The 24321-nt window shown below is 48.8% G+C and overlaps 1 protein-coding gene across 1 annotated transcript in view; it reads right to left on the minus strand.

The window, feature by feature from the left end:
- Positions 1-24321, minus strand: part of LOC119970891 — a 136573-nt gene that overhangs the window by 7815 nt on the left and 104437 nt on the right. Inside the window, exon 6 of the mRNA XM_038805999.1 lies at positions 12291-12404. Coding sequence (XP_038661927.1) covers positions 12291-12404 — 114 coding nt within the window. The remainder of the gene's footprint in view (positions 1-12290; positions 12405-24321) is intronic.

Below are 24321 nucleotides of genomic sequence, written 5' to 3' on the forward strand. Positions count from 1 at the left end.
AGGGACGCGTGTGAAAAGATCACTCCGTTTCTCCCCACCGCAGACCCCCACCAGTTTTTCGCAAAGGTAAAGCAACAGGCAACCATGTACGGCCTGGACGAAAGAGAGCAGGTTAAACTCACAGTTCTGAGTTTAGACCAATCGGTTGTAGCAGCCCTCCCCGACTCACAGAACGTTGGCGGAGGCACCCTAGAGGAAATGCACACCTCCATTTTAGATGCCATAGGGTATAATCGAGGTGACCCAGTAGAAGGACTTAATAAGTGCCGACAGAAGAAAACCGAGCACCCCACAGCATTCGCAGGAAGACTGTGGATCCATTTTAACGCAGTATTTGGCGATTTAAATAGAGCCCATTTGAACCGAGAAAATATGGTTAAATGGACGCGCACCATAATTTCTCATGCAACAGAAGCAGGACAGAGCGCTTGCAACAACTATGACCTCTCAGAGGAAGCCCATAATGAGAAGTGGGTCCTGAAAAGATTGTCCCGCGCTTGGGAGCAATCAGTTCAGGGCAGAGGCAAAGTGAAATCCCCAGAAGAGGCTCAGGCTGCAGCGGACATACAGGCAGTGAGAGCGCACCAAAACCCCGCGTGGGTAAATGAAGGAAAGAACAGCCCTCCACAGAAGTCGCAGGAATGCTACAACTGTGGCCAGTTAGGACATTGGGCTAAGGAATGTAATGCACCCCAGAGATCACAGAGAGGCCAGCAGACAGGCACTCTGAACAGGAATAAAGCCAAACCGATCCATAGTATAGGGATCCAGTCAGGACAGACCAATGTGGACGGAACGGACTGACGGTGTTCGGGCTCCCCCACTTGGGTCTGTGACACTCTTTGGGATCAATCCGGAAGACCGGTAGTCACAGCGAAGGTTAGAGGGAAGCCCATAGAGTTACTTTGGGACACAGGAGGGTCCCGCACCACGATTAATTCCACCACCACGGCACAGGCAGACACGTGGCCGACCACCTCCACCATCACACTTAGCGGTTTCACAGGACACTCGCAGCAGGGACACATTACAGCACCCGTAGCAATCCAGCTAGGGAACATTTCCACCAAACACCCCGTTGTTCTAGTAAATCTTCCCCGGACAGCAGAACACATCCTAGGGATAGATTTCATGAATGCACATAGCCTGTCGTTCGACCCAGTGAACCAGTGTGTCTGGCGAATGGCAAGATCGGACAGAGCACCCGCTACCCTCACAGTAGGAGACTACGCTAATAGGATTAGCGCAGTAGGAGACTATTCATTTGACTTGACTACACTAAACACGGACAGACAAGTTAAGGCAGTATTAAACAAACATAGGACAGCATTTGCCAGTCACCGGCACGACTGTGGCAGAATGACTGGACAAATTCACGTTACCGGACCTGACCCCAGACCACAGAAACAGTACAGATTTCCCCTAGAAGCAGAGGGAGAAATAGAGAAGGTAATAGGTAGCTTATTGGAGCAAGGTGTGCTTAGAACAGTAGCCTCGACCAATAATGCCCCTATTTGGCCAGTGAGAAAGCCCGACGGATCATGGCGTCTGACCATTGATTATCGGGAACTCAACAAAGTAACCCCAGCAGTAGCCCCCACGGTAGCAACAAGTCCCGAGACCATGCTCAAACAGGGACTCAACTCCAAATATTTCACGGTATTGGACATTAGCAATGGCTTCTGGTCAATCCCATTGGCAAAGGCGTGCCAGTACAAATTTGCCTTCACCTTCAAAGCTCAACAGTATACGTGGACATGCCTTCCACAAGGATTCCACAATTCCCCCTCCATTTTCCACCGACGCGCTGGCGAATGGTCTAGAAAAATTTTCCCGCCCCGAATGTCTGGTACAGTATGTAGACGACCTACTACTGCAGACAGACACAAAGGCAGAGCACATTACGCTTCTGGCCGAACTCCTGGAACTTTTAACCTCAATTGGCTGTAAAGTTAACCCAAGAAAGGCCCAGATTTTGGAACACAAAGTGATGTATTTGGGAACAGTCATCACACACGGCAAACGCGAGATCGAATTCAAAAGAATTGATTCGATTGTCAAATTGCCCCTTCCCCAGAATGTTTCAGCCCTCCGGTCGTTCTTAGGACTGGTTGGTTATTGTCGGAACCACATCGACGGATTCGCGACAAAAGCCGCCCCACTCTCAGACCTCCTTAAGAAAGGAGCCCCTTGGGAATGGCTTCCGCAGCATACAGAGGCTGTGGAAGAGTTAAAGAAAGCCCTTAGCGCAGCACCCGCGCTACAAGTCCCAGACCAACTTTCCCCCTATGCAATAGAGGTAGCGAGCACAGATCTGACCCTCTCGGCCGTGTTACTTCAGGAACGGCACGAGCAGCTAAGACCAGTGGCTTATGCCTCCCGACTTTTAGACCCAGTTGAACAAGGATTTTCAGCCTGCGAGAGGCACCTCCTAGCAGTTTTCTGGGCAGTTCAGTACTTCTCGTACATTACCGGACTCAACCCCATCACCATTTTGACCGAGCACACCCCCACACAGTTACTCCTAGACGGTCGACTGAAGGACGGTTCAGTTAGCCAGATTAGGGCAGCTAGGTGGACACTACTCTTACAAGGACGGGACATTACAGTTAAACGGACCCGCACACACACATTTTTAGCCGACAACCTCCAATACTCAGGACAGCCCCATGATTGTGAAATTGTAGCACCCCTACACAACACAGGACCCTTCATAGCGAAGACACCCCCCAGGAAGATTGGGAACCCCAGACAAAGCCCCCAACACACAGACACGTGTGGACCACTACGGATATACGTAGACGGTTCATCCACGGTTTTAGAAGGTGAGCGTATCACGGGATGCGGCATCTATGTCGAGGACGCGCAGGGTCGCGCTCTCGAGGAAATAGCGTTAAAATTGCCAGGTCACTTAGGCGCGCAGGCAGCAGATTTCGCGGCCATAGCATATATAGTGGACCACCCCGATTCTTTCCCCAGCCCGGCGGACATATATTCGGACAGTCTATATGTCTGTAATAGTTTGACAGATTTTCTACCCCTGTGGAGGACACGAGGTTTTGTCTCCGCAGACGGGAAACCCCTTCCATCAGCCCCTTTACTCCGACACATTTTAGAAAAAGCGAAGGACAGAACCTTCGGCATCATAAAAGTAAGAAGCCACCATAGGTCATCCCCCCCTGGGAATGTAAAAGCCGACGCACTGGCTGAGGCAGGTTCCAGGCGAGGACACTTGTGGACACCCCCAGCTAACGCACCAGCTAGCGCCCCTGTGAGCGCAGTTCAAGTCTCAGAGACAGAAATCAGGAATTTAGCTGAAGCACAGAAGCAGGATGAGGATCTCAGGGAGATTTTCAAAGGCAACTTTGTGCCTCAGTACGACAAGTTCAGACACGCACTGACCACACATGAGGGTGTGATCATAAAGGATCAGCTTTATGTGGTCCCGCAGCAGGACAGGAATCAAATGATTGCTTTGTTCCATGACGGTCATGGACACCAAGGGATCGACCCGACCACGAGGCACCTCAGGCAGCTCTGTTGGTGGCCTAACCTAAGGACAGATGTAAGTCACTACATCGAGAATTGCCTTATTTGCACCCAGAATAACCCGGAGAGGTATTCTAAAAAGGCACAACTTCGGCAGACTCGACCAGTTAATGGCCCCTGGACAAACCTCCAGATCGACTTCATAGGACCATTGCCCCCTATTAGGAATGGCTATAAATACGTTCTGGTGGTAATCGATACCTTTACCAAATGGGTAGAGGCATTCCCCTCTAGAACGAATACAGCTAAGACAGCTGCAAAGATCCTGACCCACCACATCTTCACGAGATGGGGTTTACCCCGAAGCATTGATTCGGACCAGGGATCTCACTTCACAGGACGGGTCATGAAGAACGTCCTGACAATATTTGGCATAAAACAAATCTTTCATATTGCGTATCACCCACAGTCCAGCGGGATTGTAGAGCGCATGAATCGGACCCTAAAATCCACACTTAGAAAAATGGTACAAGAAAACAACTCCACATGGGATTCAGTGCTCCCATTTGCACTCATGTTCATCAGAAATACGGTTTCAACTTCCACAGGATACACACCACACACAATCATGACCGGACGCCCTATGAAAGGTGCAGAATTCCTTTTAGGACTGGACATGACTAGCCCCGAAGTGACGGCCCTCACACATGAAAAGGCAGTTAAAGACCTGGTTGAGACTGTGAGGTCTGCACAGATCGCAGCCGCAGTCCAACTAGGGAAACGGCGTAGACAACGCACAGCATGCTTTAACAAGACCGTACACCCCACAGAATTCCAGGTTGGGCAACAGGTAATGCTATCTGTATATAACCCCAGCAGTTTTTTGGCACCAAAATATTCCGGCCCATATTCAATTTCGGATAAAATTAGCCCCTCAGTTTATAGGATAAAATATCCTAATGGTAAGACCGCGTGGTTCCATATCAACCAGTTAAAGGCATATGGAACACAGGCCAACCATGCACACCATGTCCTGCTAGACGCAGCAGAACACCTCACCCCACCCACTAGAGACACGTTTCCACCATCCCCCTCACAGACCAGTTCTTCATCGGACTCGCCCACGACTCCGCCCACTGACCACAACAGACCACGCCCCGAAACGCCCACAAGCTGCCGCAGCAGAGACAGCGATACAGACACTGACTCTGAGGACAGCCACAGCACACCACACTACAGCCCACACTGCAGCGACAATGACCCCGACTCCAGTGACCCCATGGAAGTCACTTACATTAAAAACCCAGACCCACCACCCAACCCCGACTACCCCGACAATACCCATTCACTTTTAGACCCAACACTCTGGCACAGGGACAATTCGTACCGACTTGTCCGCAACGACGAAAGTGACCCCCGGTCACATAATTCAAAGATTTCATGCCTGATCCACACAAGGGTGTGGGATCCGGGAGAGCAGGACGACACGGTGTCTGAATCCCGATACGGCAACCCCTTTGTGACCCTGTTCACAGAGACAGAGGAAAAGTGAGGTGTCCAGATGATGTAAAATAGGAACCGCTTGAGGGAAGCGATGTCCTTTCTGATGGAACCTGCACGTATTTTTTGTTTGTCAGTTTATGTTTGTTTCCTTGTTAATATGTTAAGGGTTTGATCGCAGATCTTTTCAGCTGAAAAGATTGTGACCACCTCGCACGCACTTTAGTTTGTCCGCAGATACCTCTGAGAACTTTCTATGGTGAGCAGCTCACCTTATCGTCTAAAATGTCTGAAGCCCAGCTCATTTTTCAAAAGAAGCATCTTGGCTCCTCCCTTGGTTTTAGGTGCCCCTCTATTCGGCGAATAGAGGCTGCAAATCCACGGTAAACACATTCTTGCCCGTTTACTCCAGGTTACTCAGGCAGTGGACAAACGGCACTGAGGACCCGCCCTGTCTGAGAACCCACTTTGGTCAGCCAAGCTCGGGTATGGCACAGCACGCCCTACCCGGGGATCCCATTCAAATCGTACCCGTAGCGGCCCATACGCAACCCATTCGACCTTTTGTTTCCAATTTGTTTTCATTTTTCGTTAGGCAGCCCTCAGGCCGCCATCCCACATGCTATTTACATCCAAGAACATTCGGATGGTAAATGAGCAAAGCCTGCGAGACGGCTCGCAGGAGGAGAGTTGTTAGGTGTATTGTGTTCATTAAATTCGCTTTTGAAAAAAAAATGAAGGGAGTCACAGGGTGTGACTTGGCCAGTCATTTTAATGGGTCAATTGGAATTAGAGGACAGATACACTAACAAGTACGGATATTAAACTGTATTGACAGATACTGTGCTTGATCCCATAGCTTTCAAAGGACGAAAGAGGGTTCACAGCAAGGATCGACCATACAAGAGGAAGAGAAAGAGAACAAAAAGAAGACCATGATGGAAGCCTGCTTATTACTGTTAAATGTTATATTTGTATGTGTGGAAGCAAGACACGTTTCCCCCACAACCCCCGCCGTAAATGTTTCACTCACAACAACTTCCCCGTGCTCAACTCTGATCAGTGAAGTTCAGACCTGGTGCACAAAATTTATGACATGGTACTCCATGTCATATGTGATTGAATCACTGCTAGTGATTGCAATCCTCTGCATAATCGTACAGACCCTCAGGTTGAAGAAATGGAAAAGGAGAGCCTCCCGTTCCTGCCCCTCAACCATCTATGGAGTTCAATCTCCTATCTTCGGTTTCCACCAATCCCCCCAGCCCCTCAATGAATAAAGCACTGTGTGAATAAAATAAAATATACCCATGTATTATATTGTCCTGGACTCGACTGCCGAGTCAGGAAATGTTATGTGATGTGGTATGAATGGATGAGGTTTAGTCTGTAATGAAATGTTTAAAGTAAGATAAGGATAGTTGTGATAGGTAGAGGTTCCCGGTTTTTGGTAATGCATGTCCCCTTTGACATAGCGCCAAGTAGAGATGTCAGGTAAAATATTTTCTTCCCATAGTCAAGGACAGAGTAGACGCTCAGGAACTTGCCGAGGTCAGGGAACACAAAGAAGGCACCCAGAAGCACTCGAAGCAACGTGCATAGGTGATCCTTCACAATATTTTTGATTGTGAGGATCACAAGGAGGGAATGTAGCCACCTAAGATGGACACTGGGCTAACAAAATGGAGAACTGCTAAGACTGCAGGGAGAAAGCAGTTTAGCCAAGACAAGCAGTCTGCAAAGACTGATTAGCATTTTGCACGCAGCAAAACTAGTTTCTGGCCAGGTGGAAGATCTCAACCAAAGGTGTTAATAGCAAAACGCTTTGCATATTAATGAGGCAATCCAGATCTGGGCACACACAATAGCAACATTTGGTTTTGAATAGATACTTTAAGTGAAGGCCCAGACAAAACGGCACCAGAAGTATCCATCTCAAAAGACCCTAGAGACCGCCCCACACATCGAGAAGGGACCCTCAGATTGGGGGATTAGTGAGACATCGATTGGGAATTGATCCAATCAATGCATGGAAGGTAAAGCCCGCCCCGAAAAGACACGGACATTGGGGACCACTATAAAGATAGACCCCCACACATGGTCCTGTCTGTTTTGTGCTCCGGCTTGGACTGCTGTTTTGACTTCGACCCAGATCTGCTGTTGTATCCTGACTCCGACTCCAGCCGTTGATCCTGTCTTCCATCACCAGCCGTTGAGCACCAGCCATCGTTCAGTAAGTCCCAAAACAACGCTCGCTACGTGAACTTATACAGTACTCTTCTAATAACGAACAGAAGGTGCAGCCCGTAAAGGACCAAAGACCTTGTCCCCTGACCTTGCTGGTTCCCACTTAGATAAGTATTTAGTCGTTTAATAGTAGAAATAGGTATTAGTCTTTAGCGTGTGCATGCGTATTTATTATATTCGTATAATAAATATTGATCGTTGGAACTTACTAATCGGTGTATAGTTTTATTACTTTGAACCTGACCTTGGAATATTTGTGAGGTGTTTATATACGACACCTGGCGACTCCCGAGCTGAAATTACACATACAGAGCCTAGCAGTGTTAAGCACACGGCCTTTAAACGGAGGCGTGTTAATACACTCCAATAAACGCGTATTACACTCAAGTAAAACGTGCAACAGTATTTAGCACTGATCGTCTAGCCATCCTTGGCTATGTGGTGCACAATGGAGTAATAGGATCCGACCCCGAACGCATGCGCCCCCTCATGGAATTTCCCCTCCCCCACTGCCCCAAGGCCCTGAAACAGTGCCTGGGGTTTTTCTGATATTATGCCCACTGGGTCCCCAACTATGCGGACAAGGCCCACCCACTAATTCAATCCAAGGCCTTCCCCCTGACGGCAGAGGCCCGTCAGGCCTTCAGTCGCATAAAGGCAGACATCGCAAAGGCCACGATGCACGCTGTTGATGAGTCCCTCCCCTTTCAGGTCGGGAGCGATGCATCAGACGTAGCTCTGGCTGCCACACTCAACCAGGCGGGCAGGCCCGTGGCTTTCTTTTCCAGCACCGTCCATGCCTCCGAAATCCGTCATTCCTCCGTCGAAATGGAGGCCCAGGCAGACATCGCAAAGGCCACGATGCACGCTGTTGATGAGTCCCTCCCCTTTCAAATCGGGAGCGATGCATCAGACGATCAGACGTAGCTCTGGCTGCCACACTCAACCAGGCGGGCAGGCCCGTGGCTTTCTTTTCCAGCACCGTCCATGCCTCCGAAATCCGTCATTCCTCCGTCGAAAAGGAGGCCCAGGCCATCGTAGAAGCTGTACGGCATTGGAGGTACTACCTCGACGGCAGGAGATTCACGCGCCTCACTGACCAACGGTCAGTAGCTTTCATGTTCAATAATACACAGCGGGGCAAGATCAAAAACAATAAGATCTTACGGTGGAGGATCGAGCTCTCCACCTACAACTATGAGATCTTAAATCGTCCCGGGAAGCTCAACGAGCCTCCTGATGCCCTATCCCGCGGCACATGTGCCAGCACACAGGTGGACCGACTCAGGACCCTACACGATGACCTCTGACACTCGGGGGTCACACGTTTCTTTCACTTCATCAAATCCGTAACCTGCCCTACTCCATCGAGGAGGTCAGGACCGTCACCAGAAATTGCCAAATCTGCGCGGAGTGCAAGCCGCACTTCTACCGGCCAGAGAAAGCGCATCTGGTGAAGGCTTCCCGCCCCTTTGAGCACCTCAGCATGGACTTCAAAGGACCCCTCCCCTCCACCGAACACAGCACTACTTTTTGAACGTGATTGACGAGTACTCCCGGTTCCCTTTCGCCATCCCCTGTCGTGACATGACTGCTGCCACCGTCATTAAAGCCCTCCACGGCATTTTTACCCTGTTCGGTTTCCCCGCCTACATCCACAGCGATAGCGGGGGTCCTCCTTCATGAGCAACGAGCTGCGTCAGTTCCTGCTCAGCAAGGGCATTGCCTCAAGCAGGACGACCAGTTACAACCCCCGGGGAAACGGGCAGGTGGAGAGGGAGAACGGGACGGTCTGGAAGGCCATCCTACTGGTCCTACGGTCTAGAGATCTCCCGGCCTCCCGCTGGCAGGAGGTCCTCCCCGATGCACTCCACTCCATACGATCACTCCCATGTACCACGACCAACAAAACACCTCATGAAACTTGTCTTCCCTAGGACGTCCTCCTCCGGGACCTCGCTCCCAACATGGCTGGCAGCTCCCGGGCCCGTCCTGCTCCGCAAACACTCGCGGACCCACAAGTCGGACCCATTGGTCGAGAGGGTCCACCTTCTCTATGCTAACCCTCAGTACACCTACGTGGCGCACCCCGACGCCTGACAAGACACGGTCTCCCTCCGGGATCTGGCACCCGCTGGAACCCCACCCACGGCCCCCTCACCAACCCCACCCACCCTCCCACCAGCGCACCTCACCGCAGCCCCCTTCCCAGGAAGATCCGTCCTCCCACTGGTCCCACCCGGGGGTGATGAAGCTGAGGATGACACGCTCCCGGAGTCACGGATGCCCGAGCCGGCGCCTGCATCACCGCCGAGTCAGCGACAATCGCAGAGGACAACCAAGGTCCCCGATCGACTGATAGCTTCAGTATAATCGTTAAATGTAACTGTAAAAAACTGGAACTGGTGTAACTGTAAATACTGTACCACCAACTGGTACCGTCATGATAACTACCACTGTACAATGCCTTGCCACCACCCCCGCCAAACTCTTTTTTTAAACAGGGGGTGAATATTGTAGTCTGTATTAAGGGTATTAGGGTACCTATGTTGGATGTACCTCGTATTAAAGGTTTCTTAGTAGAGCTCTGCCTGCTGGTCCCGCTGTTGCTCGTTTTACTGGAGTGTGATTAACACGCCTCCGTTTAAAGGCCGTGTGCTTAACACTACTATGGCTCTGTATGTGTAATTATGCTCGGAGTCGCCAGGTGCCGTATTTAGACACCGTCACAAGTATATCAAGGTCAGGTTCAAAGTAATAAATCTGTACACCGATTAGTAAGTCCAAACGATTGGTGTTTATTATAACAAATATAATAAATACACATGCATACGCTAAAGAGACTAACTTACTTCTAGTACTAAACAACAAAATACTTATCGAGACAGGAACAGGCAAGGTCAGGGAACAAGGCCTTCGTCCCGTTCTTGGTCTGCAACTCTCTGAATCGCAAAGTTGTCAAGATCTAGCAAGGTCTGGATCACGTAGCGATCGTTGTATTGTCACTTACAGTTCGATGGCTGATGGCTCAACGGCTGGTGATGAAACTGGAGTCAGGATGAGATGTAGCAAGCAAAGCAGAGCAGAGCCGGAGCAACAAAACAGACCGAACCATGTGCGGGGTCTATTCTTATAGGTCCTAGAAGTCTGTGCCCCCTTGGGGCGGTTCTTTTACCTGCCAGGTATCGATTGGGCCTTTCCCAATCGATATCTTCCAAACCCCCCAATCTGAGGGTCGTTCTTCGATGGGTGGGACGGTCCCTACGGTTCTTTGTGTTGGTTACTGTGGCGCCATTCTGTCTGGGCGTCTACACAAAAGTATCCATTGATACTTAAATGTTTCTATTGTGCGGGGTCTGGATCTGGATCACCTCATTACTATGCAGATCTGTTTCCATTTGCACCTTTGGCTGAAACTCTGCACCTGGCCAAAAACTGGTTTCTGTACGTGCAGAATGCAAATTAGTCTTCTGCAAACTGCTTGTCCTCACTAAGACTGTTTTTCCCTGCAGCCTTAGCAGTTCTCCATTTTGTAGCCCAGTGTCCATCTTAGATGGCTACACCGCCCAGCAGGTGGAGCATAAAGGTCTGTGCTTTCCCTGGCTGCAGCCATTCTGATCCTGCGCTGCTGGGGGAAGCATTGTGAGGGGGGAGTTGGTGGGATGGAGAGCAGGGGTGGTGGGGTGGAGGTTGGGGGCTGGGGTGCAGAGTTGATGTGTTTGTGGGTCAGGGGTTGGGGTGCGGGGGTGGTGGAGCGCTGTGCAATTGTAGGCCATGGTGGGCGGTAAGTGGGGTGCGTGGTAAGGTGGCTGCCTTTTAAGCTGCTGCAAAGGCGGTCCGTTCCTGGATGCCTCCGACCATGGGGGGAGTCACTCTGGCCCACAACCGATCTTCCGGTCACCCCATGTCTTCCCCCACTGTCCCCTCCCGGGCCTGCCTGATTCCCCCCACCCCCTGCCAGCCCTGTCAGTGACTGTCCACAGCCATACCTCTGCATGTCCGACCTCCTCTCTCAATCCCATCAGCCACGCGCTGGTTTCCCAACTTTTAAAACCATAAGTGAAACTCGCCGTCGGTAATTCCTGCTGGCGGAGCATCACGGAGGCTCCGGACCATACCGGTCAGGCCTGCTAATGATATGTGAACGTTGTTTACTGTATGTGTGGGGTACAACGTATTGACACTGCAGTTGAGGCACTGGAGCCTGCATTCTGTTGGGTGCCTAGCGCCGACCATGATTTTAGCTTCATGACTGATTCTCTGCCCAATCGCCTTTCCTGATTCCAGTGTCACCTGACGGCGAATCCCGCCCACTGTCTCTCGGGCTATAAATAGGATGTTTACACCAAGTCCCTGTCCTTCTGCTGATCTGAGATTCTGGCCATGTAGAGGGCGGGGCTATTACTGTAAATGAGGAAAATACACCATTGATGTTCTTTCCCCGATTTGTATCCTGGGAATGTTGGGTATCAGGGATGTTCTTCATTAAATTCAATAAAATGGCAAAACCAGAACATAATCATTTCCAATGATTGTTTTCCTCACAGCTCCACAAGTCTGATTAAACAGGAGCACCTGAGAGGTGGACAACCTGTTTTACCAAGCATCTTCTGGGCGCCCACCTGCAATATGTAAATACCTCTGACCCCAGGATTTTGGATGGGGGTCAGGGATGCCCCCATGGGGTGGGCTACTTCTGTCCTGATCCAGATCCTCCCTCCTAAATCCACCACAGGAATTTCAGGGCATAAGTGAAGGAAAATATGTCACAAGACACAACGGTACTCATTTGTTTGGGTCACAATATTCCCACACTCCCATCATGATCAGAAAATCTGACGTGTATCAAAGAGACATGGAGCTCAGCTCCTAATTCTCCAAACCTGCCCAGAACGTGGTCCATTTACAGCCCCAGGACGAGGCAATTTCTGGGACATTCAGCCTAACTTTCACATTAATACTGGAGATGATAAAACAAACTGTGCTGCACAGATCCAATCACAGAAAAGGCTGCCACAGGCTGAGCTCCAACATATTGTTCAGTTTTATCTCACCTGTATAACCGTCAAGCCTGGAGCTGTAATAGTCAGAGGGGTTGTGAGACCAACAATACTCGAAGTCCCCAATTGAACTGTAACACTGGGTGAAACAGGAATCCTCTCCTGACCCTGTAACAACACAGAAAATAAATGAGTGAAAATTCACATCCTCAGGATTTACATTACACCCAGAAACATTTCACTGATCCTCATTCCTGTGGTGAGGGTGAGCAATTCAGCTTTCCTCATTGTAACTAATAGGGGCTGGAATTCCAGGAGGTCACCTTGCCGACACAAGTGTGTGAACCACAATTACAGACCTCCCATTAATTCTGTCTCAGACTATGATAATAGTCTCTATAAAAGCTTTGTATGAACCCAGAAAGTGATTTAAATATCGGTTTATTTCTAACCAAAAGAAAAGGCCGCAACGCGACATACGGTACATGGGTCCCAACCGGCACTAGCGGTCATACCGGTCCCAATGCGGGCCGGCTTTGAAGGGCAATTTCATGAGCCCCAGCTGATCGACCTCTGTCCATCAACGGTGGAGCGTCGTCCCCATGAGTCTCGTGAGGGTAATTACATCCCTCCTCCCCGAGGTAAGTAGCTCCCTCTCTTGTTGGGTGCAGAGGAGGTCTCCTTCGCCACTTTGCCCCCGGTGTGCTTCCAACAGCTGTCTAGATTGGATTGGATTTGTTTCTTGTCACGTGTACCGAGGTACAGTGAAAAGTATTTTTCTGCGAGCAGCTCAAATACATCATTTAGTACATGAAAATAAAAGAAAATACATAATGGGGCAACACAAGATAAACAATGTAAATACCTAGACATCGGCATCGGGTGGAGCATACAGGAGTGCCTGAGTCGAGGGGGGTGGATAAAGCATCAGGAAGTGCCATTTCCATGCTGACCGTCAGAGGGGTCCTGTCGGAGGCCCGTCCCTGATCAAACTTTCATCTGAGAGTATAGAGGATTCCGTCTCCATGACACAGAGTCTTCCATCTCAAGTAGACCTGTGCCCTGGTCCTTGCAGAGCTGTGCCCCCTAGCTCATGGAGGCAGGCAAGTGTGATGTTGTATGAAGTAAATAATGGCATGATGGGAAAACTGGTCAACTACTGGGTACAATGTAAGAAAAGCTGACTTCGCATGATCTAAAGCCTGAATAAGATGAGAGAAGGTCAAGCTGATCCGAAATGCCTGTGCTCCGAAAATTCTGATAAGACTAACTCGTCACAACCCAAAGCAGTCTAAACACGACAAGATAAGGTCAGAACAAGTCTCCTCCGACTTTTAGATATTCGATCAAAGGACAAAATAATGGTCTGAGTGATGTGACAAAGAGTCCTGAAAGATCAGCAAGGTGACGCCTCTTTTATGATACTGCTTATATTTGTACTTCTGATCAAATTCCTGACCAGGCTGTAGTCACGTAATCTTGATTCTGATAATGTATAAATACTGAGCTAATTTTCTGTGAAAGTGCAAACTTGGGAAGGAATCAGCAGTGACATTAACTGCTCTCTGACCTCAAGTTTCAGCCAGAAACTGCAGTCTGTTCTTAAATAAAGTCTTGTTATTTTTCCATAACGAGCGTTGTTGAATCTTTCTACCACAGTCCAGAAGCGGGAAAAATATTGACTTCTACACAAGGGGACTGATTTGTCTGGTGGGGCTGCGTCTGGTGTGGGCTCCCTATCTTTGAGATAGTCCTTTATATTTGCATAGAGTCCATTCCCTGCTTTCGACCATGTGATGGATTGGTCCTCTCTTCTCTACCATGTCCCTGTATCCACCAGGTGCCGTCCCCAAAGCTCCGGTTGTGTACAGTGTCCACTGGCTTGAACCCTCTGTCCTGTTTCCAGTATCTATGATTTCAGATTTGATTTCTTGTCATGTGTACCGAGTGAAAAGTATTGTTCTGCGTACGGTCCATACATGAAAAAAAGTAGGACATACATAAATACACAATGTAAATACATAGACACAGGCATCGAGTGAAGCATACAGGAGTGTAGTATTACTCAGATGAGAAGATGTATGAAAAGATAAGTTCAGTCCGTAAGAGGAAAGAAGCTGTTTTTGAACCTGTTACTGAGTGTTCTCAAGCTTTTGTATCTCCTGCCCGATAGAAGACATTGGAAGAGAGAATAACCCGGGTGGGAGGGGTCTTTGATTATGCTGCCCCCTTCCCAAGGCAGCGGGAGGTGTAGACAGAGTCAATGGACAGGAGGTGGGTTTGTGTGATGGACTGGGCTGTGTTCACGACACTCTGTAGTTTCTTCTAGTCTTGGGCCGAGCAGTTGCCATATCAAGCTGTGATGCAGCCAGATAGAATGCTTTCTATGGTGCATCTGTAAAAAATGGCAAGAGTCAATGTGGACATGCTGAATTTCCTTCGTTCCTTGAGGAAGTGTAGGCACTGTTGTGCTTTCTTAGTTGAAGCTTCGTCGTGGGTGGACCAGGACAGATTGTTGGTGATGTGCAGACCTAAGAATTTGAAGCTGTCAACCATCTCCACCTCAGCCCCGTTGATGCAGACAGGGATGTGTACGATACTTCGCTTCCTGAAGTTAATGACCAGATCATTAGTTTTGTGAACATTGAGGGAGAGATTGTTGTCATTACACCACCCCACTAGGCTCTCTATCTCTCTTCTGTACTCATCGTTGGTCGAGATCCAACATACTATGGATGTGTCATCAGCAAACTTGTAGGAGTTGGAGCCAAATTTTGTCACACAACCGTATGTGTATAAGAAGTATAGTAGCTAAGTACGCAGCCTTGCGGGGCACCAGTATAGAGGACTATCATGGAAAAATTGTTGTTGTTTATCCTTACTGATTGTGATACCTCTTCTGGAGGTCTTGTTTCTTCTCCACCTTCCCACCAAGGTGGGGAAATGTTAAGCTTAGATGGGTTCAAAGACATTTGCCCATAAGCAGCTCTTCTGCTGCTACCCCAGTCATCATATGTGGCGTGGGCCGATAGTTAAATTAAAAACATACCAGTTTTGTTTCAACTGACCCTGTGGTTTATTTCTTCATGACCCTCTTGAAAGTTTGCACTGCCCGCTCAGCCAGACCATTTGAAGAGGGGTGATATGGGGTGGTCCAAATGTGTTTTACCCCATTGGTCTGCATGAACCCCAGAAATTCCTCATTAGTAAAAGGGGTGCCATTATCGGATGCTGAATGATTGGTGTAGGGTATCTCTGTGATGGCATCTGGTACAGATCCATCCACTTGGAGTGGGCATTAATTAACAGCAGAAATATTGACCCGAGGAAGGGTCCAGCGAAGTCACCGTACAAACACACCCATGGCTGCCCTGGTCACTCTCACGGATGGAGCAAAGCTGATGGTGGGAGCTTTTGATGCTCTTGACACACTGCATATTGCTGCACCAACCTCTCAATATCGTCATCAAGCCCTGGCCACCACATGTAGCTCCGGGCAAGCATCTTCATTTTGGAAACCCCCGACTGTGCACTGTGCAAGTCCTGTTAAATGGCTTTTCGGCATTGCATGGGGACTGTCACATCGGCTCCCCACAGGAGAATTCCGTTTTCAATACTAAGCTACTGTTGCTTGATTGTGAATGCTCACAGGTCTTCAGGAAGTTTCCCCTGAAGTAGAGGACAACATGGCGCAATATTTGCCAACGGTGGTCCTTTTGAGTCCACACACGAATTTGTGAGGCTGTGACAGGCAACATGTCCATAAAATGGAGGGCAAACACAACTGGGATTGAGGGCAAATAGGTCCCCAGTGGCTGATGGCCTACATCCTAGGGTGTTGAAGGAAGTGGCAGCAGAGATAATGGATCCATTGTTTATGATATTCCAAAATTCCATGGACACGGGAAAGGTCCAGTGATTGTAAAAATGGTAATGTAATGCCTTTCTTCAAAAAGGGAAGGAGACAAAATTTGGGAAATTACAGACCAGTTAGTTTAACATCTGTTGTTAGAAAATTGTTAGAATCAATGATCAAGGACGTACTATCAGGACATTTGGAAAGCCAAAGCGCTATCCATCAGAGTCAGCATGGTTTTATGAAGGGAAAATCATGTTTGACTAACTTGCTTGAGTTCTTCGAAGATGTAACAAGCAAAGTAGATAATGGGGATCCTGTAGATGTAGAATATCTGGATGTCTGGAAGATCGACAACGATCACACTGATAAGGCGCCGCACAGATGGTTAATTCACAAGGTGAGATCACATGGGATTAGGGGTAACTTAAGGATTTTCCAGTGCTTTTGTTATCTAATTACTGAGACAGCAGCCCCTGTATCTATTTCCATATCCAAAGGGTGGCTGTTCACCTGGATGGTTATCTTGATGGGGGCTACTTTTGGTGCTGTAATGCAATTTAGTTGCATGCAATCCTCATTGGATTGGCTAAATGTAGAGCACTGGCTCGGGGTAGTTGTGTCACCTGACCAGGATGAAGTGTTCGCTGTCAATTCTGGTATTCTCAGCTCCCACAATTCCTGCGACCACAGGTGGCAAACCGTTGTGAGTCGTCTTCCTGGACCTCAGGACAGATGTCTCATCAGGCTGCATTGGCTCTTGGGCAATGGTCTGACCACGACATTGCTCAAGAGGCGATTGGGTACCATAGGTCCTGCTCTTGGGGGGCATTGCTCGCCGGAATGGTGGGCAGCCATCACTATGTACATCCATATCCATGGAGCCCTGGAGTTCCTGGAATCCCTTTTCCACATTTCTGCATGAGGCATAGTTCTATGGCCCTATTCAGATCCAAAGACAGTTCCACTAACAATTCTGATGGGTCGCTATGTTATTAATGCCACACACTAGTCGCTCTCACAACATCTCCGGGAGGGATGGCCCATGGTCACAATACTCACCCAGCTTGCGATGACATATAAGGAATTCCGTGACTAATTCCCCCAGGATTTGCCTGGCCACGTTGAACCTCTGAACGATCACCGGTGGATTGGGGTCTTAATGGGATGCAACAAGCTCATTAAAGGTCTTTGAATCTGTGGCTGCTGGGTAGTTAAATCTTTTGACCACACTGAATTGAGGCTCCGCAGGCAGTTAGGAGCATTACTTTTTGCCAGTCATCTCCTAAAATAGCATCCGTTTGGGCCTCAATTGGGCCCAATCTTTCACGCCAGCGTCAAAGGCCTCAAATCTTCCAAAAACAGCATTTTTTAAACTCTCTCCAACCTTGCTCTCGTCCTGAGGAATTCGATTGCGGTCCAGACATCCAGAATTGCAGCTGTAGTTCTTCCTCATCGCCAATATAAAAGTTTCAGTAAAGCGGTCCCAACCAGGGCTACCGATCCTGCCAGATCTTTGCGGGCCGGCTTTTAGGGATTTATTTCATGAGCCACAGCTGATAGGCCTCTGCCCCTCAGTGGGGGAGTTCATATTCCACTGGCCCCCAGGGAGATCAATCATGTCATCCCTGTGGTTCTCGTGGGGGTTATTACAGGGTCATTAACACTTCAAAGTACATCTGTGATGCCCATCCCAGTGGGATTCCCAAGAGTCAGAGTGACACCACCACCAGACACAGGGATAGACATTCAGACACACTCGGTTCTGGGAACCTGCGGGGCATCGGGTGCAAATCCTGTTCCTAATGATGGGGCTCAATCCAACCCTGATTTTGGACCTTGGATTTCATCAGAAAGAAGCCAGCCTGGTGCAACAGCACCTTGGAGAGAGGACGCCAAGGTCAGTGATGGATCTGTATTTTGTTAATATATTTATGTGTCGCTGCACTTATATATCAATCTTACAGAACTCGAGACTGAGCTTCTTGGGTGAAGTCAAGTGTATCTTTATTTATGTCAGTTTCAAAGTCTATTGATCAAGTCAAATTTTATACAAATACAGAATTTAAAAAGTTGTTTGTCCAACTCAAATACAGATGATCGAGTTGAATTCAAGACACAATTCAGTTCGCGTTAATTTCTTCAGATCAAAATGCACAATACAAAAAATGAAACGAAAGTAAATAGTTGGTTGCAAAGCAAAGTAGAAACGGGTTTCAAAGGTTAGGTTAAAATGAATTCCGAAAACAAGAGAGAGAGAGAGAGATGATTTTGGAGAGAGGACAAAAGGTTCTCTCTTGGTCTCATAAAGAAATCATAATCTTTTTAGTCTCTATCCCCTTTCTAACTGTGATTGGGTTAAAATAATTATTATTCATCTAATTGTCAAAATGTCTGTCTATCAAGTTTTAAGAGATAGTATGGCATGGGAGAACGTCTCTATGTTTCAAACCACCTGTTTTTCACCATGTTCTCCAGAACTGGGATGGTTGCCCAGTAATGATGACAATGTGTCTATTCTGTAATGTAGATAGTCAGCTTGAATACTGACTTTCTTATCGGATCTTTCCCATGCTCTCAGCATTTTCTGCTGTTATGGCTAATATATATAATTTTTAATAGTATAATGTCACTAAATCATTTCTTTCCTTAAACCTTTATTACCTATAATAAAGTAGGTTTCTATCAGTCAGATCATTGATAGAGTCACAGTGCCCCCAGGTAAGTGAAGTTAGGAAACGTGTTTGAAGTCTGAATGGGGAAGAATAAGACTCTGGGAATCAAGGATCTGGCTGTTGGAATCTGAGGTCAATGGCAGTCAGGAGTGCTGGAGAGTGAGGGAATGGCAGTGTGATTTTGTAAATTGTGCGGTCGGAGGAGTGATCCTGTTCTCCAGGCTCCATATTCAGGTCAGTAATTGTTAAAGACTGACCTTGTAGTGTCTCAGGAGGTCCCAGGGTTGGGAATCACAGAGCACAGCTTGTACTGGCTGCCTCAGGCCAAAACAATCCTGAAATGGAGATTCTGACAGGCATTAGGCTCCTGATGTACACATGCAAGGGTCTAATGTCTGTTGCAGGAGTGGCCCCTGGATGCCATAATTATCCATTCCCAATCTAGCAATGGTACACTTCCTATCTGCTATCCCAGGGGTCAGAGTGGGCTGGTTAACGCCCAAACATCTGGTGCTGCATGACCATGTTTTCAGGCCAGATCATCCCAACTCTAAATCCTGAAGGAAATGCCTGACCCTCGCTGGAACAAGGGGAAGATCATCCTTGTTGCCCCACATGGGAATTGTGTCAGGTATGGAGAGGTAATGCTATTTCTCACCGGGTTACCGTGACTGGGAGGGACGGCCCTGCAGTGATTTGAACCAATTAGAGAGGGACATCACTTTTGGAGTCACAGGATCGACAATTACTGGAAAATGTAAAGAATGGCAGCCTCGCAGGAGGTCAGCAGCAGTGAGGGATCTCACATTGTCTGATGTTGGTCTGGTCACGGGTCAGAGAATCTTCGAACATTACTGCACAGAAGGAGACCATTCAGCCAATCATGCCGACTGGCTGGAAAAGAGCAATCCAGCCTAATCCCACTGACCAGCTCTTTCCCGATTGTTTTGTAGGATACACACTTCAAGAGTAAGTGTTAAACACCAAGGATTATGAACCCATTGGAGTGGTATAGGCTGTATGAACATGGTGCTGGGGCAGTTAATGAAACCATCACCACTCCAGGGACTGTCACACCATGTAAATAAATTCAATGGCCTCAATAAGGGTGGCCAAGTGAGGCAAAGAACAATTGGCTGTCCACATCATCCTCTACCATTGGTAGAAAATATGTCCAAGCATTGCCAAGGTTTGATGAGACAGAGGTAGAAGCCTTTTTCATTTTATTTGAGAAGGTAGCTAAACAAATGAAATGGCCACAGACATGTGGATATTACTGATGCAAACAAAGCTGGCAGGTAGGGTAGTGAAGTGTTTGCATCACCACTGGAGGAGGTATCTGGGACATATGAGGAGGTGAAAAAATCCATCAAGGTGCAAATGAACTAGTTTCTGAAGCCTACAGCCAAAGGTTTGGAAATTTAAGGAAAGAATTTGGTCAAACATACATGGAGTTTGAAAGGCTCAAACAGAGTAATTTTGATAGGTGGATAAGGGCTTTGAAAATAGACCAAACATATGAAGCTCTCGGAAAATTATGCTTTTGGAGGTGTTTAAAAATTCAATTCCTGATGTCGTAAGACCTCATGTGGAAGAGCAGAGGGTTAAAACAGCGAGATTAGTGGCAGAAATGGCAGATGAAAGTAGGTGCAAAAGATTGTACAGCCTGATCAAGAGGTGATTGATGAGAAGGTGCCAAATGTCTTTAAAGAATTTACTTGTGTGGCTAAAGTTTATTCATCTGTATCAGGAGGAGTAGGTAAAGAAGTCACAATTTTAAGAGATACGGGAGCTAGTCAATCTTTAATAGTAAGAGATGATGAGTTATGTAGTTTGGGAAGAATATTGCCAGAAAAGGTAGTAACATGCGGAATTCAGGGTGAGAGGAGTAGTGTTCCATTATATAAGGTAAGGTTGGAAAGTCCAGTGAAGAGTGGTAAAGTGGTAGTAGGAGTAATAGAGAAACTATCTTGTCCAGGAATACAGGTTATCTTGGGTAATGATATAGCTGGATTGCAGGTGGGAATGATGCCTACTGTGGTTGATAAGCTAGTGGAAAATCAGACAACTGAAGTGTTGAAGGACGAGTATCCTGGGATTTTTCCGGATTATGTAGTAACAAGGTCGCAAAGTCACAGGTTAAGACAAGAGGAGAAATCAAAGAGTGAAGATGAAATTGAAGTCCAATTATCAGAAGCGATTGATTGATGAGATGGTTGAAAAAGAACAAGAACCGAGGCTTAGCCTCATACAGTTCAAGGTGCTACATAGGGCCCACATGACCAGGACGAGGATGAGTAGGTTTTTCGGGGGCGAAGACAGGTGTGCTAGGTGCTCGGGGAGCCCAGCGAACCATGCCCATATGTTCTGGGCATGCCCAGCGCTGGGGGAATTTTGGAAGGGGGTAGCAAGGACGGTGTCGAGGGTAGTAGGATCCAGGGTCAAGCCAGGCTGGGGACTCGCAATTTTTGGGGTTGCAGTGGAGCCGGGAGTGCAGGAGGCGAAAGAGGCTGGTGTTTCCTTGACTTCCTGGCAGAACGGTAGGAAAAGAGGCCGGCAGCAGCAGCAACCCGGGGGGGGGGGGGGGGTTTGGGGGAGGGGAGAAATGCGTACATGTGTTTATTGAATATGTCGGGTGCTTATCTATTTCTTCTTTTTGCAGTTGCTGGGGGGGGGGGGGGGGGGGGGTGGTTTTGGGGGTTATTGTGTTTTTTCTCTTTTGTTTGTTCTTTATACTGTTTTCTTGTTATTTTCTGTTTTTGATATTTTTTGAAAATCTCAATAAAAATTATTAAAAAAAAGAAAAAGAACATGAACAGATGGAGGATGAGGTGAATTACAACAGAATTATATAGAAATTAAACAGGTTAACCATGATAAATTGCCCTTAGTGTCCAAAATTGCCCTTAGTGTTGGGTGGGGTTACTGAGTTATGGGGATAGGGTGGAGGTGTTGACCTTGGGTACGGGGTAGGGTGCTCTTTCCAAGAGCCAGTGCAGACTCGATGGGCCGAATGGCCTCCTTCTGCACTGTATATTCTATGTAAGCAGTCTGAAATTACATTATTGGATTCCGTGTCAAATTTTAGAGAATGATTAAATAGAGCAGGTGAATTGGCTAGAAAACATTTAAAAGGTGCACAAAATGTGATGAAACGGGAAGCGGACAAGAAATCCAAAGTTCGTAGTTTTGCCAGTGGAGATAAAGTTTTGGTATTGTTACCAGTGGTAGGTGAACCTTTAAAAGCAAGGTTTTGTGGACCTTATCAGATTGAAAGGAAATTAAGTGAGGTGAATTATGTGGTAAAAACACCAGATAGAAGGAAGACTGACGGAGTGTGTCATGTGAATATGCTTAAAAGGTACTTTGAAAGGAAAAGAGAGAAAAAGGAGGAGGTTTTAAGGATTCTGACTCAAAGTGACGAACCAAATTCAGATGACTGTGAATTTGACATACCTCAAATTAAATTGGAAAATGAGGATGTTCTTTAAAATTGGGATGAATTGTTGAGTTACCTTCCAGAGAAAAGACGGACTGACCTGAAAGAGTTTTTGAGCCTCCTGCTCCGTGACAGAATCAAAGGGACAATTGGGTGGGCGGTGAGTTAAACCACGAAGATCTTAACCCAGTAAAGGGATCAAACCACCACCTAAACCTGTGGCAAGAGGTGTGTCCAGTCTGAAACAGACAGTGGACTGCTCCTCTTCAAACGGGGAATGGTGAGTAAGATAATACGAGCAAAAGAAGCTGGGAAATGCTGAGGATCTGGAGAAGAAAAATCCCCAGCTTTGAAAATCAGAAACAAAGTGCCCAGAGCATCCCAACAAAAAAACACTGGGAGCAGTGAGAATCCCAGCACAGCCCAGCTCTGGTAAGTTGGGAGCAGTGAGAATCCCAGCATAGCCCAGCTCTGGGAAGCTGGGAGCAGTGAGACTCCCGGCGGAGCCCAGCTCCGGGAAGCTGGAAGCAGTGAGACTCCCGGCAGAGCCCAGCTCTGGGAAGCTGGGAGCAGTGAGGCTCCCGGCACAGCCCAGCTCCGGGAAGCTGTGAGATTCCCAGCACAGCCCAGCTCCGGGAAGCTGGGAGCAGTGAGGTTCCCAGCACAGCCCAGCTCCGGGAAGCTGGGAGCAGTGAGACTCCCAGAACTGCCCAGCTCCGCGAAGCTGGGAGCAGTGAGACTCCCGGCACAGCACAGCTCCGGGAAGCTAGGAGCAGTGAGACGTCCGGAACAGCCCTGCTCCGGGAAGCTGGGAGCAGTGACACTCCCAGAACATCCCAGCTCCGGGAAGCTGGAGCAGTGAGACTCCCGGCACAGCCCAGCTCCGGGAAGCTGGGAGCAGTGAGATTCCCAGCACAGCCCTTCTCCGGGAAGCTAGGAGCAGTGAGAATCCCAGAACACCCCAGCTCCGGGAAGCTGGGAGCAGTGACATTCCCAGAACATCCCAGCTCCGGGAAGCTGGGAGCAGTGAGACTCCTGGCAAAGCCCAGCTCCGGGAAGCTGGGAGCAGTGAGACTCCCGGCACAGCCCAGTTCTGGGAAGCTGGGAGCAGTGAGACTCCCGGCACAGCCCAGCTCCGGAAAGCTGGGAGCAGTGAGATTCCAAAAACAGCCCAGCTCCGGGAATCTGGGAGCAGTGAGACACCCGGCACAGCCAAGCTCCGGGAATCTGGGAGCAGTGAGACTCCCACAACAATCCAGCTCCGGGAAGCTGGGAGCAGTGAGACTCCCGGCACAGCCCAGCTCCGGGAAGCTGGGAGCAGTGAGACTCCCACAACAATCCAGCTCCGGGAAGCTGGGAGCAGTGAGACTCCGGCACAGCCGAGCTCCGGGAAGCTGGGAGCAGTGAGATCCCCAGCTACGGGAAGCTGGGAGCAGTGACACTCCCAGAACATCCCAGCTCTGGGAAGCTGGGAGCAGTGAGACTCCTGGCAAAGCCCAGCTCCGGGAAGCTGGGAGGAGTGAGACTCCCTGCACAGCCCAGCTCCGGGAAACTGGGAGCAGTGAGACTCTCGGCACAGCCCAGCTCCGGGAAATTGGGAGCAGTGAAACTCCCGGCACAGCCCAGTTCTGGGAAGCTGGGAGCAGTGAGAATCCTGGCACAGCCCAGTTCTGGGAAGCTGGGAGCAGTGAGACTCCCGGCACAGCCCAGCTCCGGGAAGCTGGGAGCAGTGAGATTCCAAAAACAGCCCAGCTCCGGGAATCTGGGAGCAGTGAGACACCCGGCACAGCCCAGCTCCGGGAATCTGGGAGCAGTGAGGCTCCTACAACAATCCAGCTCCGGGAACTGGGAGCAGTGAGATTCCCGGCACAGCCCAGCTCCGGGAAGCTGGGAGCAGTGAGACTCCCACAACAATCCAGCTCCGGGAATCTGGGAGCAGTGAGACTCCCGGCACAGCCAAGCTCCGGGAAGCTGGGAGCAGTGAGATCCCCAGCTCCGGGAAGCTGGGAGCAGTGAGATTCCCAACACAGCCCAGCTCGGGAAGCTGGGAGCAGTGAGATTCCCAGCACAATCTAGCTCCGGGAAGCTGGGAGCAGTGAGACTCCTGGCAAAGCC

This window comes from Scyliorhinus canicula, chromosome 9 (genome assembly GCF_902713615.1).
Source record: "Scyliorhinus canicula chromosome 9, sScyCan1.1, whole genome shotgun sequence".
In the NCBI taxonomy this organism is placed as follows: domain Eukaryota; kingdom Metazoa; phylum Chordata; class Chondrichthyes; order Carcharhiniformes; family Scyliorhinidae; genus Scyliorhinus; species Scyliorhinus canicula.